The sequence below is a fragment of the Talpa europaea genome (assembly GCF_964194135.1).
Source record: "Talpa europaea genome assembly, chromosome: 15".
Taxonomy (NCBI): domain Eukaryota; kingdom Metazoa; phylum Chordata; class Mammalia; order Eulipotyphla; family Talpidae; genus Talpa; species Talpa europaea.
The window spans coordinates 10810630-10825183 of NC_140083.1; the positions used below are offsets into that span (position 1 = coordinate 10810630).

Genomic DNA, 14554 nt, shown 5'->3' on the forward strand with positions numbered 1-14554 from the left:
CAGGAGAGGTGCCCAGACTGGATGAGGTGAAGTTAATTCAAAGGTATTTGATAGAAAATACAGGAAAAGGAAGAAGTATGGTGTGAGCATGAGTCTTCCCAAAGAGAAGAAATAACAAGTGGGGGAAAGGATGCCAAAGGTTTCCCCCGGAGGTGATAAAATAGGGGAAGTTTTGGTCAGGCTAGAACTGAGAATGACGGCTTGACATTTTCAAGAGATAAAATAGCACGCGATCAGGTGTTTGCGGACTGTGACTTAGGTGTTTCTGTAGAACATATAATTTGCATTTTATCGTATTAGTCCTATGGATTTTAGTGACGTGTCCTATCAGAGAAACGTGATTCGTAAAATCCTTCCCTTTAATCTAAAAAGCTGTGAAATTCCACTGACCAGTCTTTCCCCATTGCTCCCTCTTCCTGCTCTTCGTCCTCTCCTTTTCATAAACTTTCACTTCATTCTCTGCATTCCATTTTCTTGTCTCTAAATGACAATAACTGAACTAGATCATCTACCCCTTCCAGTCCTAAAAAACACAACAAAACACAACAAACCACAAGGATGAGCCCTTAATATTACCCAAATCAAAAAGTTGTGGCTTCCAAAATGCTTATTTCTGAATATCACAGATGACTCGATGACCTAATTTTTTCTAGATGAAGGTGACCCTTCTGCTGAGTGGACACAGACATATCTAGAAAAAGTGGTGTGAGAAGTACAGGGTGGTCTTTCAGTTTTAAAGGGATGGGGAGACAGTATAAAATGTGTGAGGGCCATTTTATACTGACTCCCATTTTCATGAAAAAAATATGGTTATTTGTAATGAATCCAAAAACCCACATCAATTTCCTACTAGAGAAGAACTCAGCCCTAAGAGAAAAACTGTTTTGTGAATTTTTTCTTTTTTCCGAGATCAGTTCAAATGATTTGTGGTGGGAGAATTATGATGAGAGGAGAAATCATACACTGTCCAAAAATTACCAACAATGTGAGATAAAAGCACTACGTTTAAAAAATGGAAAATAAATAAAAATAAAATAAAGGATTTGTCATAGACTAAGACAAGTGTTTGGGGCAACATTAAGAAGCTCTGATTTGGTGGAGGAAGTTCTATGGGGACTACACCTGAGGGGGGGGGCAGACAAAAAGAAAAAAAATAAAATAAAATAAAGGGGTGGGGAGAGTCACAGAGGCAAAATCCATGGGTGCACTGGTGAAGGAAACTATGGGGACTACACCTGAAGGGGCAGGGGGAAGCAAATATTGCTCAAAAATGAAAAATGATGTTTAAAAAAATGAAAAAAAAAAGAAATGAAAAAAAATCTATTCCCTCCTAGCTCCATCTCAAGTTTTCTGGGTAGTCACAAGCAGATCAAACTTTATCTCTCCGCCCTGCAGGTCCGCGCCCTGGACTTTATAAGCCCTGGCTGGCATCAGCATCCGGGTCCTCCACGCGGGACGGGCTCCCGGGGGTTAGGGCCGCAGGGCCTGCGGGGTGGGCGTAGCGTGGGCGCGACGGAAGTGGGGTCTCCACACTTCCGGTGTCCAGCCCGGGCGCTCGCCACACTTCCGGTGTCCGGCCCGGGCGCTCGCCACACTTCCTGTTGATGCGGCTGGGCCGGAGGCTGGGCCGGGAGGAGGGCCGGCGGCGGGCGGGCCGGCTGAGGGCGGCCCCTGGCTGGCGCGGGCGCGTGGGGGTGTCGCGGCACGGAGCGTCCGCCTCGTCGCCGGAGCCCGGAGCACCCTCGGCCGCCGCGCTTCCCTCCGCCCTCCCGTCGCCCTCGGCCCCGCCGCTCGGCACCATGCCCGTCGTGGACGAGCTCCTGCTAGAGGAGGCGTTGCAGGACAGCCCGCAGGTACCTCCCGCCGCTCAGGTCCCCCTCGCGAGGGCTGAGGCCGCGGAGGCCCCTCCGGCTCGGGTGGAGCCCGGGAGTTTGCTGGGACCCTCGGGGGCGAGGAGGGGGCGCCCGGCGGGACAGCAAAACCCGGGGCGCTCCAGGGGGGCCACTCTCCTGGCCGAGCTGCAGAACCCAGGGGGACCCCTCTTCCCCCCTGTGCCCCAGTCCGGAGTCTTTGTGTCTTGACCCCTTTCCAAACTCAACCATAAGGAAGGCTGCCGGCCTAAACTGCAGCTGAGCTCCCAGGCAAATCACCTCACTTCTTGGGTTCACTTTTGTCAGCTGTTAAATAAGGAAGAATTGTTCCGGCCTCACGGAGTTGTTAGAATGAAATGAGGCAGTGCCTTTAAAGTTGTTATCAGACTGTCAAGCTCCATCGTATTTTATCGCTGCCCCTGCTGCCTCTGAGGGACCTGGTGGGTTTAAAACCAGCATGGAAGGCAGAAGCTGGATCTCTTTTCCAGCGGTGCCAGGTCTTCCCTGGGCACTGTTTTCCCATTTGTGAAAAGAAAATGCAGCACACCTGCCCCACTGCTGTCGCGGGGGAACTTCATCAGCACGTCTGAGATGTGCATCTAGTCCTTTGAGCCCTGCAGATGAAAGGTGGTGTGTAAATATAGCAAATGGTGCAGAGTGACATTAGTTTGTAATTCAGTGCTCCTTTCCCCAGAGAGCTTTTGTTCTTCATTAAATTTCCCTAGCTTCACATCTATTCCCCTGGCCCTGCTTCCCTGGGTTATATATCTCTTTAGTCCCTAGTGGCTCAACTCTAAAAAAATTAGATTAAGGTTAACCTGTTTCCTATTACTTAGCCCCCCACACCCCCTTTTTGATTGTTTCTTTTTCTTCTTAGTGAATTGTACCTGCCTGGATAATCTTTTTTCTGATGAACTTGCCTGCACCAACTTTTTATCTATTCCCTTCAGAATAAGTGGTCAAAAGGGTTGTGTGCTTGGCTGCTGGTGCCCTGTTCTTTATGGTCTTCCTTATGTAGGCAAGTAAGAAACTGTAAGCAAGTTGTTAATTTTTGTTAAAACTGACTCTTCAAAGGCTTCTTTGAAGTCTCTATAGACTTCTGGTATTTTAATGGCACCAAAGTCCCTGGTAGAAGTCATTTTGTCTAGCCTCGCTTCTCTTGTGTGGGGTCTAAAGATAATAATGTCGAATTTCAAACAATACCATTTTGAACCGTTTCCTTTTGCTTTGTAATTGGAGAAACTGAGATACAAGGATATATTGCTTTCCTAAGTGAGTATGGCGATGGCTGAGCCAGCTTAGAGAGATTGCACTGATTCTCCATATTGCCCTCTCCGATAAGTCACATTCTGAACTTTCGGCTCTCACATAAATGAATATGCACTATTTCCGAGTGGGCTGCAGGATTCGCTTGCTGAGAGGAAGAGAACAGGGGATTGGCATAAAAGTCAGGAGTCCTGGGTCCTAATGCTGGCTCTCCCACGGACTTGTCACGTGATGGGAGCCAGTCCCTATCCCACCTTGTGACAGCTCAGTTTTCACATGTGCAGATTGAGGACATGGAGCTGATTATGTGTGAGGTGCCTGGAAGCTTAAATTTCTGTCAAATGCATGGTATATGACATTGAACTTGTATGTGGAAGAAGAGACTTAGAGACATTATCATTCCTACTCTTTGTTCCTCTCAATGGAACGGTCTTGGTGAGGTTGAACAGAAGCTACTTCCAAGAAGTTCTTTGATAATCACCAGGGCGTATTTATTTAGAACTGCTGTATGTGGCATGTGCCCAATGTAACTTTACTCCTAAGACTCAGACCTGGACCTGGAAGGAATCTAACCCAACTCTGTCATTTTTTTGTGCAAAGAATAAAACGATAGCAACTATCTATATCAAACATGCATTTTTCCATGTGCCAGGTACTATTCTTAATGTATTACATATACTAACACATAATTCTCCCAACAATCTTTTGAAGTTGGCCCTCCATTAAAATTAGCATAGCTGGGCAGTTATGTAACTTGCCAAGATAATCAAGTGGCAGAGCCTGGGTTGGAACAGTCTGCCTATGTTGTCCACCCCTGCTACCTAACACCTGGCTTTTCTGTCATCGGTGACACTAAAAGGAAATGGTCTTAAGAAATCATCTGTTGTTTGTTTCCTCTAGTTTAATGTAGAGTAGTTATGACGATTGCTGCAGTAACCTGGTTGCACCGATTCATTAAATGAACACAAAAGCTTTTGTATTTGAAGTCAGTGACCCAAGAAGAGCTGAATAGTAGTTGACTAACCTTAGCCAGATCTGTTCATGTCTTCCCTTTTAGTTCCCAGTGCTGAGCAGTGCATTGTAAGACTAGTCTGTGGGCCTGCACTTAATACTTCTGGTTACCTTAGATATACGAGAGGCAGAATGTTATAGGGATTAAGATGCTTGTTTGCATTGCCGTTTGTGAGCCTCTGCCTGCCTGCCAGTGCTTCACAGTCTGTTCCAGGGGATAGATAAGAAAAGTAGCCATTCCAGCATTGTGAATACTGCTGTGATAGGAAGAAAAATGTAGCTTTAAGCTGCTGTAGCTCATATTTCTTTGGGGGCGCATTCTCTTTCTTGTAAGAAGTATGTTTTTGAGTTAAGGTGAACACAAGAAGCATTATTGCTGCAGATTTATTTGATTTTTTTTTTTGGTTTCCATTGCAGTTGGCACAACTAATGCACGAAGAAATCAAACACTTAGTTCTGCGATTATGCGGCTAGTGGCCCAGCTGGAAACAGCACTCACCAACCAGATCAAGCCTTTCTTTATTCAGGATCTCTCAAAACAAAACCTTGTGGTTTTGTCTTCATGTGGAGGGGTTTGCTGTTCTTTTTTTAATAATACATTTTCCTTTAGGTAGGTTCTCTTCAACTGAGACAGTTTTCTTCCTTAGCCAAACTGTGGGTATAAGAAGTTTAATTGCTTTTTGCTTTAATATAGACAGACATACTTACACACATACATTTTAAACACTCAGCTATTGAAATTGTGCAATTATGCAACGGGATGCTATTCTTGAGAGTGAAAAAATGTCTAGGAATATTTTATGAGATAACATCCAGTTTCTTACTCTAAGATGGAGGGACTATAAGGCACTAAGGTTATATCCAAGGTTTTTGGTTTGTTTTTCTGGCCAGGCATACTTCTAAGAATGTAGGGTTGTAGAGAAAGGATGGAACTGAAATCTTGATTCTGTGACTTGGTGATGCAGAGTAATTTACCATGTGTGAGTTATTCAACTTTTCTAAACTTGTGTTTTGACAAAATTAGAATTAAAATAGCTATTTAGTGGAATTATTATGAAGAATGAATAATGTATATAAAGTACCTCTATGTATGTCATAGGAGTTATATAAATGGTTGATGTTATTATCTCTGGAAGCGACATACATACCACCTTTCTGACCTTTTTGTGGAATTTTCAGCAACTGGTTTACCTTTGCCTGGTCGTTAGTCTCATACCTTCTTTATTTTTTGAGAACGTTCCTATTCTAAGCTTGAACAGATGTGGAGCTGATAAACCTATCAAATCACTATCTGAAATAGTTGAGTTTTGTTGTTTTTTTTCCGGGAGTGAAGTTGGCCTAGTTAAATTAGAGAGGAAAGAGTGGAATTTTCCTGCGAGCTCTTCTGGGAGTCATGGTACACATGTCCTGAGTATCAAGAAGGAGATATTTGTGATGTAGTTCTTTGGCAGTTCTCACAGGTGAGACCGTGACTGTAGCATAACTAAACAAGAGCCAGCTCTAGGCAGCCTCTGTCCTGCCTCCATGCAGTACAGTGGACTGAGGATCAGAGAGTGTGGCCACTGATGAGGTCCACCCTGGGGGTGACACATGCAGTCTTCTGCAGCCGAGGAAGCTGGCCATTGCTACCAGCCAGACCTAGATTTACAGCCTGTCCTGCTGCTGCCCAGCCATCGTTGGAGGTGGAGCAAGTTGCTTAACTTTGATGAGTCTCAGGTTCATCATCTATAAAATGGAGTGAATGTAACCTATGGTATCTGCCTCATAAAGTTGTTGGAAGGACTAAATGAAGTAATGCATAGCTGGTCTTCACATAACATGGTAGTTTTAGTTTTTCCATTCTCTCTGTGGAGGACATTTGCACAAGCGCTCTCTTCATTGAAACTTTCATTGTCCATTCTATTTTACTGTTGAGAGTTATTGAGACTCAATAACTGGATATAAGTAGTATTTTATTTTATTTTTTTTAAGATTTATTTATTTATGCATACAAGAACTGTGGTGTAAGCTGGAGGTGTGGGGGGTGGAGGAGTCACCAGAGACAGAGCGGGGAACAGAATAGACATCTAGAAATACACTGCTGAGGGGAGCAGTGGGTGAGACAGGAGCAGGAGAGGCCTGCTGCACCATGTGGGTTTCTCCCTGGCTGGGGATTGAACTCGTGCTGCAGTGGCTGTCGATAGCTTGATAGTGCTGCCTTTAACCCCTGCACCATCAGGGAGGCCCCTATAAGTTGTAATTTGAAAATTAAGTGTCATCAATCCAGTCGTATCACTCTCTTCCTTCCCATTCCCCTAGACATAGTAATTACAGCAAAGAAAGTTACCAGAATCATAATCAGTGTTGGTGGCGCCTATACCACTGGCAGCCCGAGTACAAAAAAAGTTCCCTACTATTCCATTACATTTATGAATAACTGTAGGTAATGGTGTTGCTGTAGTGTGGATTTTAATTTAAAAGTTTTGAAGAACTTTGTTTTAACACAAATTACTGTATGCGTCTACGATGTTTTGCTGTCATTGAAAGCTTTTTAGATACCTGTCTTACGGCTTTCTTATTTGTCGTGTTCTGGTTCTGCTGTTGATAAAGATTGCTACTGAAGAGAATACATTGGTCTCAGAGGATGTATTTTCAGCCTTGAAAGACCCTGGGCAAAAGCAGGGTAAGCTGGTGAGGTCTAAAGTGCGCCAGAGTTTGTAAAACAAAACCAAGCATTGATACCCCAGCTCCCTGTTCCCGTTGCAGTTCATTGGGGTTTCTTAGGGGAACTGTAAAATCAGAAGAAAAAAGGAACGGAAATTCATTTGCAGGGAAATAATGAACCTTAGTGGATTGTTTATAAAATCCCTTGATGTCAGCTTATTAAAGGGATTTCTATGATTTTCCTTTCTATTGAGGTTTTTTTGTTTTGTTTTCTGAAACAGAGATCCCCTCCTACCTAAAATACTCTCCTTTGTAAGAGAGTATTTTAAATTCCTACCATACTAGACACCTTAATGAAAGTTCCTTGAGTAGATATGGTGTCTTATGTGATGCCTTGAAACCTCTTCAGACACCACCCAATAGATACATATTTCTTTTGTGCTTAGCATGTGTCAAGATTCTGCATGAAAACAATAGGGAATACCTCTTCCGTCTAATGACATGGCCCGGTTGCTTTCAGAGCACTGGCTAGCCAGTCTTCCCAAAAAGAATGGGGAGAACATTCTTACAAGTTGCTATTTGGGTTTTGAGCCCAGATCTACTAGTGGTAGGTCCAGAATGCACAAAATTTCCTGGCCATCAGTTTGAAAAATGGTTGAATAAACTATGACGAAAGACACAGGAATTAATTATAGTACCTTAAGAGGAAATAATGACACACTCCTGTAAGATGTCCAGGAGTGCAGAAAAACAGACAGGTGGTTAATAGCTGGCATGAGGCATGCTGGGTAAACACACCCCAGGTGCACAGATAGGCCCAATGTTGGGTTCAGTTTATGGATGGGAAGGGAGAGGCTGCCCACTTTTTTTAATGGAGTGAACCCACTGATACTTAGGGAAGGGCTAAAGACAGGACAGCTAATAACTGTTGAGTCTTAATCTCTAAAAAACTGACTTTCCTCTCTGACCTAGATCCTCAAATTGTATTGAATTTGCCCACACACTGTACTCTTAACAAATTAGCAAAGGAGTTCTAATTTATAGCTCCAGGAATCAGCACGTCCTAGTATTATCAGTAAAAGAAGAAAGCCCCAAACAGACACCTTCCCTCCCCATTTCATGTGTGGGTATGAGTTCTGCCTCCTTTGTAGTTTTTCCACTTAAAAATAACCACTGACCTCTTTTCTTGCAGACTCGCTCTTTACTGAGTGTGTTTGAAGAAGATGCCTGCACTCTCACAGATTACACCAACCAGCTGCTGCAGGCCATGCAGCGTGTCTACGGAGCTCAGGTATTGTCCTGTCCCTCACCTGGAGAGGAGCTGAATGGGACTCCTTCAACTCTCAGGGGGTGAAGAGATTTGAGTCAGAACCACACTATTTAGCATTTTGAAATAAAAATCACAATTGCTTTTCTCATTCTGTTCCCCTCAAAAAGCTGAGGACAGTTTGTTTTCATTGCTTAAAGAGGTCATTTTCCTGTAACTGGAGAGTCAGTAGAGAGGAACCACATAACTGCTATCAAAAAAATTTTTTTTAATTCAACCCCACAGGAAAACATTTGAGTCTCTCCTTCTTACTTGTGAATGAGTGGTTTCAGTATTCAAAGACATGACGTGCTCGTTGTCTTTCTCAAGAATGGGCGGTCTTCGATGTCAGTATAGGCAAGTTGAGATGTTTTTTTCAAGTTAATTCATCTGAAAAGACTTGAATCATAGTTCTGAAACTACTGTGAGGCTTCTTTAGAGGAACAAATATCTCTGACTTGCAAAACCAGGAAAATAAATTGTTGAGTAGCAAAAGTGAATCTTTCCAAGATCAGGAAGTGCTCATGTATGTTACTTTCTAAGAGAAAACTTGTGAGTTACTTGAAAGTAAAATTCATTATGTTATACATTGAAATATTATGGGAACAAATGCTTTTCATTATTGATTCCTTGCTAACTTAAACCTGTACATGTCATTGTTTCATTTTCTCATTGATCTTTTAACAAAGACCGCATCCAGTAGTATGTTAATATTCATATATAATTATTTATTATCCCCGTTGTTTTATTAGTCATTTATTCATGACATGTGGACAGTTGTGTGTGTGTGTGTGTGTGTGTGTGTGTGTGTCCGTCCTTGCCATGAATTGCTGATAACTGGGACACAAACAAAATAATTACCAAGATAATGTTAGAGGAGAGTCACCTAATCCAGAGAAATTGTGCTGAGCACTCAGAAGAGTTTTGACAGTTGAGATTTTGTGATTGTATACTAGCTTCCTGGCCCAGCTTTGGCGCTTTTAACATTGGTTATTTCTATGAGGTGAGTATAGTTATTATACTCATTTATAGGTCAGGAGATATAAGAATTTTGATGATGAGTAACTTCTCTAAGGTCTCCCCTCTAATAAATGGCAGAGCAAGGCAGAAGCCAAAGCCCAGACTCTTAAATTATATGTGTTCTGAACTAGGAGTGTGGCAGTAGAAATGAAAGAACTGGATTAATTTCTGAGGTATTTGGGAGGTGGATTGGTGTTGTTTGAAGGCGAAAGGGTCATGTGTGAGTGAAGGATAAATGAAAACTGATGATGCCCAGGTCTTTGACTTGAATGGCAGGGCAGGTAGTCAGGAGAACCAGAAAGTAGAACAGCGGGGGGCTGGGGGTAGGCTTGCTAATCCTAACTCTTTCTTGAAAGGCTGGTTTTGAGATGTCCTTGGACATGAAGTAGGGAAAGAGACCTTGTTGAAGGCTTAGATCCAGAGTTCAGGTGGAAGATACAGATTTGCAACTATACAGTGTTACGCAAGTGCACCTTATTCTTTAGAACTAATTTTAACAACTAAACAAATGGTGCTCATTTGTGATTTTGCTTGTTTTGGTAAGACATTCAGAAATGGAGGATGTACCTTGGCAGTTTTTTTAAAACTGTTTTTTATGTTTTTGTTTTTTCCCAAATACACAAAATTGAAGAAAACAGAATGTGTTTCTCTGAATGTATACCTGAACTTGCTTGCTGTTTATTCACTTGACTCTTGTCCTTAAATGATTTCTCTCCTGTAAAAGGCTTAAGAACCCCAAGACTTAATTAAGTACTGTGTCTGCCACTCCCAACATCTCTATTCTGCCTTTCCATGTCTGCTGGAATCATTTGCTTGGAGATATCCAAACACTCTCTTAGGCGGTTTTTGCTTTTGAGCCAGAGAGCTACATTTTGCCAAAATTAAGTGGGTCTTGCATTCCAAGAGGCTGTAACTGCTTTTAATTCACACCACATGATCATCACATGGTCTCTCCTGCGAGTGAGAAACCCTGCCGCCTGCCTTGGGATTTCCTGGCGCAGAGGCTAATGAGATAGTCTGGCCCGTGCTGCCCCAGTGCAGCACAGATGCAAGCCATGCCCGTGGCATTTAAGTCAGCTGGGTCATGGGCATGGCTTTGATTCATTTTAGTTAAGAAAATTTTCCTGGGCCTCCCTGGTGGCACAAGGGGTTAAGACACAACCTATCCCCAGCCAGGGAGCTACCCACATGGCACAGCAGACCTCTCCTGTCTCGCCTGCTGCTCCCCTCAGCAGTGTATTTCAGTCAATCTGCCTGTTCTGTTCCCCACTCTGTCTCTGGTAAATCCTCTCACCCCCCACACCTCTGGTCTATACCCCAGTTCTTGTATGAATAAATAATAAGTCTTTTAAAAAAAAAGAAAAAAAATCTTCCTGACTCCTTTCTGTTCAGTTTGTGGGGTGTGTGTATCTGTTTGTATACACACTCTGTCAATGTTTTTATCTAAGTTGTTTTCCTTGTTTTATTTCATGCTCCTTAAATACTTTATTTTATTTTTTTAAAGATTTATTTATTTATTTATACAAGCACTAGGTACAGTCAGAGGCACGGGAGGGTGAGAGAATTCACCAGAGGCAGAGCAGGGAACAGAACAGGCAGACTGACAAAATACACTGCTAAGGGTAGCAGCAGGCGCGGCAGGAGAGGTCTGTCATGCCATGTGGTACCCTCACTGACAGCCGGGAATCAAACCAGTGCTGCACAGGCTGTGGGCAGCCTCGCAGCCCAGCGCTCAACCACTGTGCCACCAGAGGAGACCCTCCTTAAGTACTTTATATCTAGACATATTGAATTAGATTAATATAGTTTTATAATTTCATTTTTAAAAACAGGGGCACTTAGCATTATGTAGTTTTTCATTATTTTAAAAACTAGGGTATGCTGCTGATCAGTAACAAATATTCATAAAAGATATTTTAAATCAGATCACATGGCAAATTTCTGGATTCTGATGTAGAGAATAACTTCAGATCTTAGTTTTAGAAAGAGGAAGAGAAGGAAAAGTAGAGGAAAGGTCTGTGAGCAGTTTTGCTGACTGTGGCTGATTTGGGGAAATTAAAAAAAAAAATTTGGCTGAAATACAAGCATAAGCTATAGTTGGTGAGCTCTTTGCAGCATTTTACCGTAGTCCCTGGAGTCACTTCTGGTCTCTTAATATCAGATGTGCCTTTCTGCCTTTGCACATGGTGGACTCTTAGTATTCCTTTGTGGGTCACCTACATAAAGTGAAGTTATATGCATTTCTTATGCATTAGCAAAGCAGGAATGGGTTACTTCAAAAGAGCTGCCATCTCTCAAATTATTGGCTAAATATGTTTAAAATGCCCACAGCATCTGCATAGATGCAGCTGTATACTTATAGTTAAATATGTCCAAGTTTCACTTTTAATGCATATACTTGTTTCTTTTCTAAAGAGGCTACAAGTAAAAAAAAAGAATCTTTAAAAGTGGACTTTACAAGAATGCCCCAGACAGAGCATTCCACCCTGTGTGCCTCCTGGCCCTGCCTTCTCCCATATGTGCCTGAGCCCAGCTGTGCGCAAAGCACTGGGATGAGTGAGACTTGCAGCTGCTTGACTTTAGGCAATGTTTCTGGCCAAATATTTGTTGTAGGTGGAAGCAGATGACTTTTGTGATTTTGATTCTGGTGGGTTTTCTCTGCCCCTGCCCCTCTGCATTCCTGCGCACCATGGATGCTGCCATCCGCACATAGCTCTGGGTGACAGTTGCAGTTATTTAGTGCTCTGTGTCCCCTTAAAACAAACATTCCTTTGTCAAAAGCTTTCCTTTAGGATTCGCTTTCTGCCTTGGTCACAGCCTTGGGAGATTCTGTCTAACATAGGGGATATCATCAGTAAACCCTGGTTATCTTTTGTAGGATTCTTATCAGTAGCCAGAGAACTATTCCAGAATTTCAAAGGAGTCTTACTCATGGGGACTCCATTTTGAACTTAAATTTTAGACAGCCTCTTTTATTGGACTGTAGCTAGAAAAGTATGAGATCTATGATCCAGTCTGTAGGCCCTGCAATTCTGCCCACTGAGTACTAACTAGATGCAGTTTTGACTCAGGATCAGAACAGCAGTGTTGAGAGCTCAGGCTTTAGGTTTTGAGTCCAGTAGTTCTGAATTGAAGGCAAGTCTTTGCCTTTCCAGTTAGTAGTTGTACAGTTTTAGAAAGGTGTTATCTTTTTTATTTTTTTTATTTTTTTTAATTAATAAATTTTATTTTTATATTCCCCATACAATTGCAATCCCCCCATTCTGACCCCAATCCCTCCCCTCCCGCCCCCCATCTTTTTTAAACCTTAGTCTCCTCATTTATAAAATGAGGATAATAATAGTACCCACCTTCCTTTGAAGGACTAAAAGTGCTAATATATGAAAAATGCTCAACAGAAATGTCAAGTAACTACAAAAGACTCAATAAATATTAGCAGCTAGTTCTATTGTTGTCATTACTAATATTTACTCTCTGTCCAAGCTCCAGTTTTGCAAGTCTTGTTGCAGAGATAAGTGTATGGGCGTGCCTCACAGGGTGTGCATTAATTAGCTGAGGTTGGTAAAGCATTTCATAAAAATTTTGTGTACAGTAAGTGGATTAAGTGTAAGTAAAGTTAAATTTGGTCTAGTTCAAAAGGCTTTTCATGTAATGTGCCCAGACAGGAAAGATTCATTTCTTTTAGGGTAAGTGACAGGTCTTTTTGTACGATTTGTTCCCAGTGAATTGTATTGTTGGAATAGAATCTTGTAGCCTGAAGTCATGTACATCTGAAAGTACACAGCTTATTTGCAGAAGGTCTTTCTAGAAGAGACCTGGCACAGTCTTGTTGTACACAGAAGTTTTGGGAAGCAACTATTGTATGTTGTACCCCCTTTCTGAGCTCCATTGGCATTCTGTGAGTGACCCCTCATCCTCACCATTGACTAGGGTGTTATCTGACACTGGCAGCTCCCTGGCAGGTGTTTCCATGACTTTACAACCCTTGCCAATCAGCTCTAGAGAAGAATCCAAGTAGCCTGTGGGTTCCTGCTTATTTTGAAGGCATGAAGGGTGGTTGTCATATCTGTTGATCAGCCTCTAAAGGATACAGATATGGAAGGAGTAATATTGTAGATTTAGCTAAGATTAAGAAAAGAATGACTTAATAAGGTAAAAATGTTTCTTGAATCTGAAATATTTTAGCCTAATGCAGAACATCTTGAGGGAGGTAGAACAGAAGAGTGGGTCTTTTGAGACATAGTGTTTAAATCAAGATCAGCAATTTGTGGCCCTACTGGCCTCTGATTTTTGTAAGCAAAGTTTAGTTGCAATGAAGCTACTTATTGTATTGTTTATGTCTATTTTCATGCCACATCAGCCAGTTGAGTAGCTGTGACAGAGACCATATGTTCCCCAAGCCAAAAAGAATTACTATCTAGCCACTTACAAGAAAACTTTGTCAACTCTAGTGTAGAGTATCGGCCTTCTCAGCTCTTATCTCCTAGCACAACAGAGAGTAGTGTTTTTTAGAATTGGACAGAGCTCGATTGACATCCCAGCCTTGCTACTGAGTTATGTTATAGTCTTGCGCAAATGGCTTAACCTCTCTGTTCCTCAGTTTCTTCATCTGTAAATGTAAGTTTGTAATTAAAACCTGCCTCGCAGGGTTGTCAGAATCCAGTGAAATAGCATATTGAAGGCACTTATAGTGGTGCCTACTGTGAATTAAGTGCTCTGTGAATGTTTGCTGCTATTGTTAAGAGATTCTATGGATCTGCAATTCAGAGTCCACATGATGCTGCCCCAGCAGATGCCAAGGTAGCTTGAACAAAAACCCACTGAGAACTCAGAAATGAGAAGCAAGAGATTGTCTGACCCGGCAGGGTTAGCGGCCCAGTGTCTGTGGCTAAGGCTGTTGTTCCCGTGCACACTGATCTTTAAAGTAGCACCATGGAAGATGGTCATTTGGCAGTATTTCCTGGCCAACTGCTTCATCCCTGGTCTAACTTTTGTGTTTTATTGCCCTCCCCTCCACCCCCCGTTGTACTGCTTCCTTGTGGCTAGGAAGTATTTCCCGCCTTACACCATGATTCTGGCTACTATTTAAATTTGGATGACTCTCTTACCCTTGTTTGTTCATTCATTCATCAAACGTTTTTTTTTTTTTTTAATTTTTTTTTTTTTAAAGATTTATTTATTTTTATTTATTTATTTATACAAGCACTGGGTACAGTCAGAAGCGCGAGAGGGTGAGAGAATTCACCAGAGCCAGAGTGGGGAGCAGAGCAGGCAGAAGGACCGAAGTACACTGCTGAGGGGAGCAGCGGGCAGCAGGAGAGGTCTGCGCGCCATGTGGGACCCTCCTCTGGTGGCCGGGGAGCAGCCAGGGATCGAACCGACGCTGCAGAGGCTGTGGGCAACTTCGCAACCCAGCGCTCAACCGCTGCGCCACCGG

The 14554-nt window shown here is 42.5% G+C and overlaps 1 protein-coding gene across 2 annotated transcripts in view; it reads left to right on the forward strand.

The window, feature by feature from the left end:
* Positions 1–1799: 1799 nt before the first annotated feature.
* APPL2 (adaptor protein, phosphotyrosine interacting with PH domain and leucine zipper 2) overlaps positions 1800–14554 on the forward strand; it is a gene marked incomplete at both ends in the record, with an annotated part of 40405 nt that continues 27650 nt past the window's right edge. For both annotated transcript variants that reach the window (XM_084256256.1, XM_084256257.1), the window contains 2 exons: positions 1800–1853; positions 7984–8082. In XM_084256256.1, the coding sequence (XP_084112382.1) occupies positions 1800–1853; positions 7984–8082 (153 nt within the window). The remainder of the gene's footprint in view (positions 1854–7983; positions 8083–14554) is intronic.